The following is a 900-nucleotide window of genomic DNA, read 5'->3' as shown; positions in this document are numbered from 1 at the left end:
AGAGGGGGAGAAGCTCACGGCGAGGATATCTGTCCTACACAGGACCTCCTGGGGTTTGCCCATCGTGGGGAGAGAGTGCCCCATGCACAGAAGCAAGAGGGATCTCTACCTCCCTGCGATGTGGCAAGGTCACTGAGCCCTGTGAGAGCTGTGTGGGATGCCCTGGGACCTGCACACCTGTGGGGTAGGGTGGGAGCACAGGACATAGGGCTAGGTGGGCTTCCTAAGCCACTTTCCCACACTGCAGCCATTTCTCCCTGCTGGGGCTGAGCTGTCTCTGCTTTTCCCTGGTCACAGAGCTGAGGTCCCCACAGCCACCCAGTACCCCAGCTGCAGCCCTGCCTGCCCGTGGCACTGCCGCCACCACCACAGCATCCCCCCAGCCCCTAAAACAGCTGCCACCACAACCCAGAGCTGGCTGCCCACAGCTGGCACACCAGCACCAGGTAAGTCCCACGTGGGGAAGTGTGCCAGGACAGCAGTGCCCAGCAGCATGAGCTCATGCTGGCGCTGTTGCCCCATGCAGCCTGTGGCGGGACCCTGCAGGGCCCTGAGGGCTCCTTCAGCTCTCCCAACTCCCCCGGCCCCTACCCCCCCGATGCACTCTGCATCTGGCACATTGAGGTGGGCCCCGGCCTCCCCATCCAGCTGAAGATGGAGACATTCAACGTGGAGGGCACTGCCTCCTGCCTCTTCGACCGTGTGGAGCTCTACGAGGAGCAGGGGGCCAGCAGCATGGATCCTGCCCCAGCTCGGGGGGGCTTGACCAGGTAGGGTCCCTCACACCCGGGGAGCATGGCAGTGCAGTGGGGAGGGGGCAGCATCTCCAGGGGTAAGCCCAAGTGTTGCCCCTTGTTGTGCCCCCAGGTTTTGCGGCAATGTGGCCCCCCCAACCTTCAA

General features: G+C 64.0%; 1 protein-coding gene across 1 annotated transcript in view; it reads left to right on the top strand.

Annotated features, from left to right (window-relative positions):
• LOC104527624 (membrane frizzled-related protein-like) overlaps window positions 1-770 on the top strand; it is a gene marked incomplete at its 3' end in the record, with an annotated part of 1499 nt that extends 729 nt beyond the window's left edge. Inside the window, exon 4 of the mRNA XM_029085819.1 lies at window positions 527-770. Coding sequence (XP_028941652.1) covers window positions 527-770 — 244 coding nt within the window. The remainder of the gene's footprint in view (window positions 1-526) is intronic.
• Window positions 771-900: the final 130 nt, after the last annotated feature.

The sequence above is a fragment of the Antrostomus carolinensis genome, unplaced genomic scaffold (assembly GCF_000700745.2).
Source record: "Antrostomus carolinensis isolate BGI_N321 unplaced genomic scaffold, ASM70074v2 scaffold33047, whole genome shotgun sequence".
Lineage (NCBI taxonomy): Eukaryota > Metazoa > Chordata > Aves > Caprimulgiformes > Caprimulgidae > Antrostomus > Antrostomus carolinensis.
Note: the sequence above shows the minus strand (reverse complement) of the source record. Positions and strands in the feature narration are given on the sequence as shown.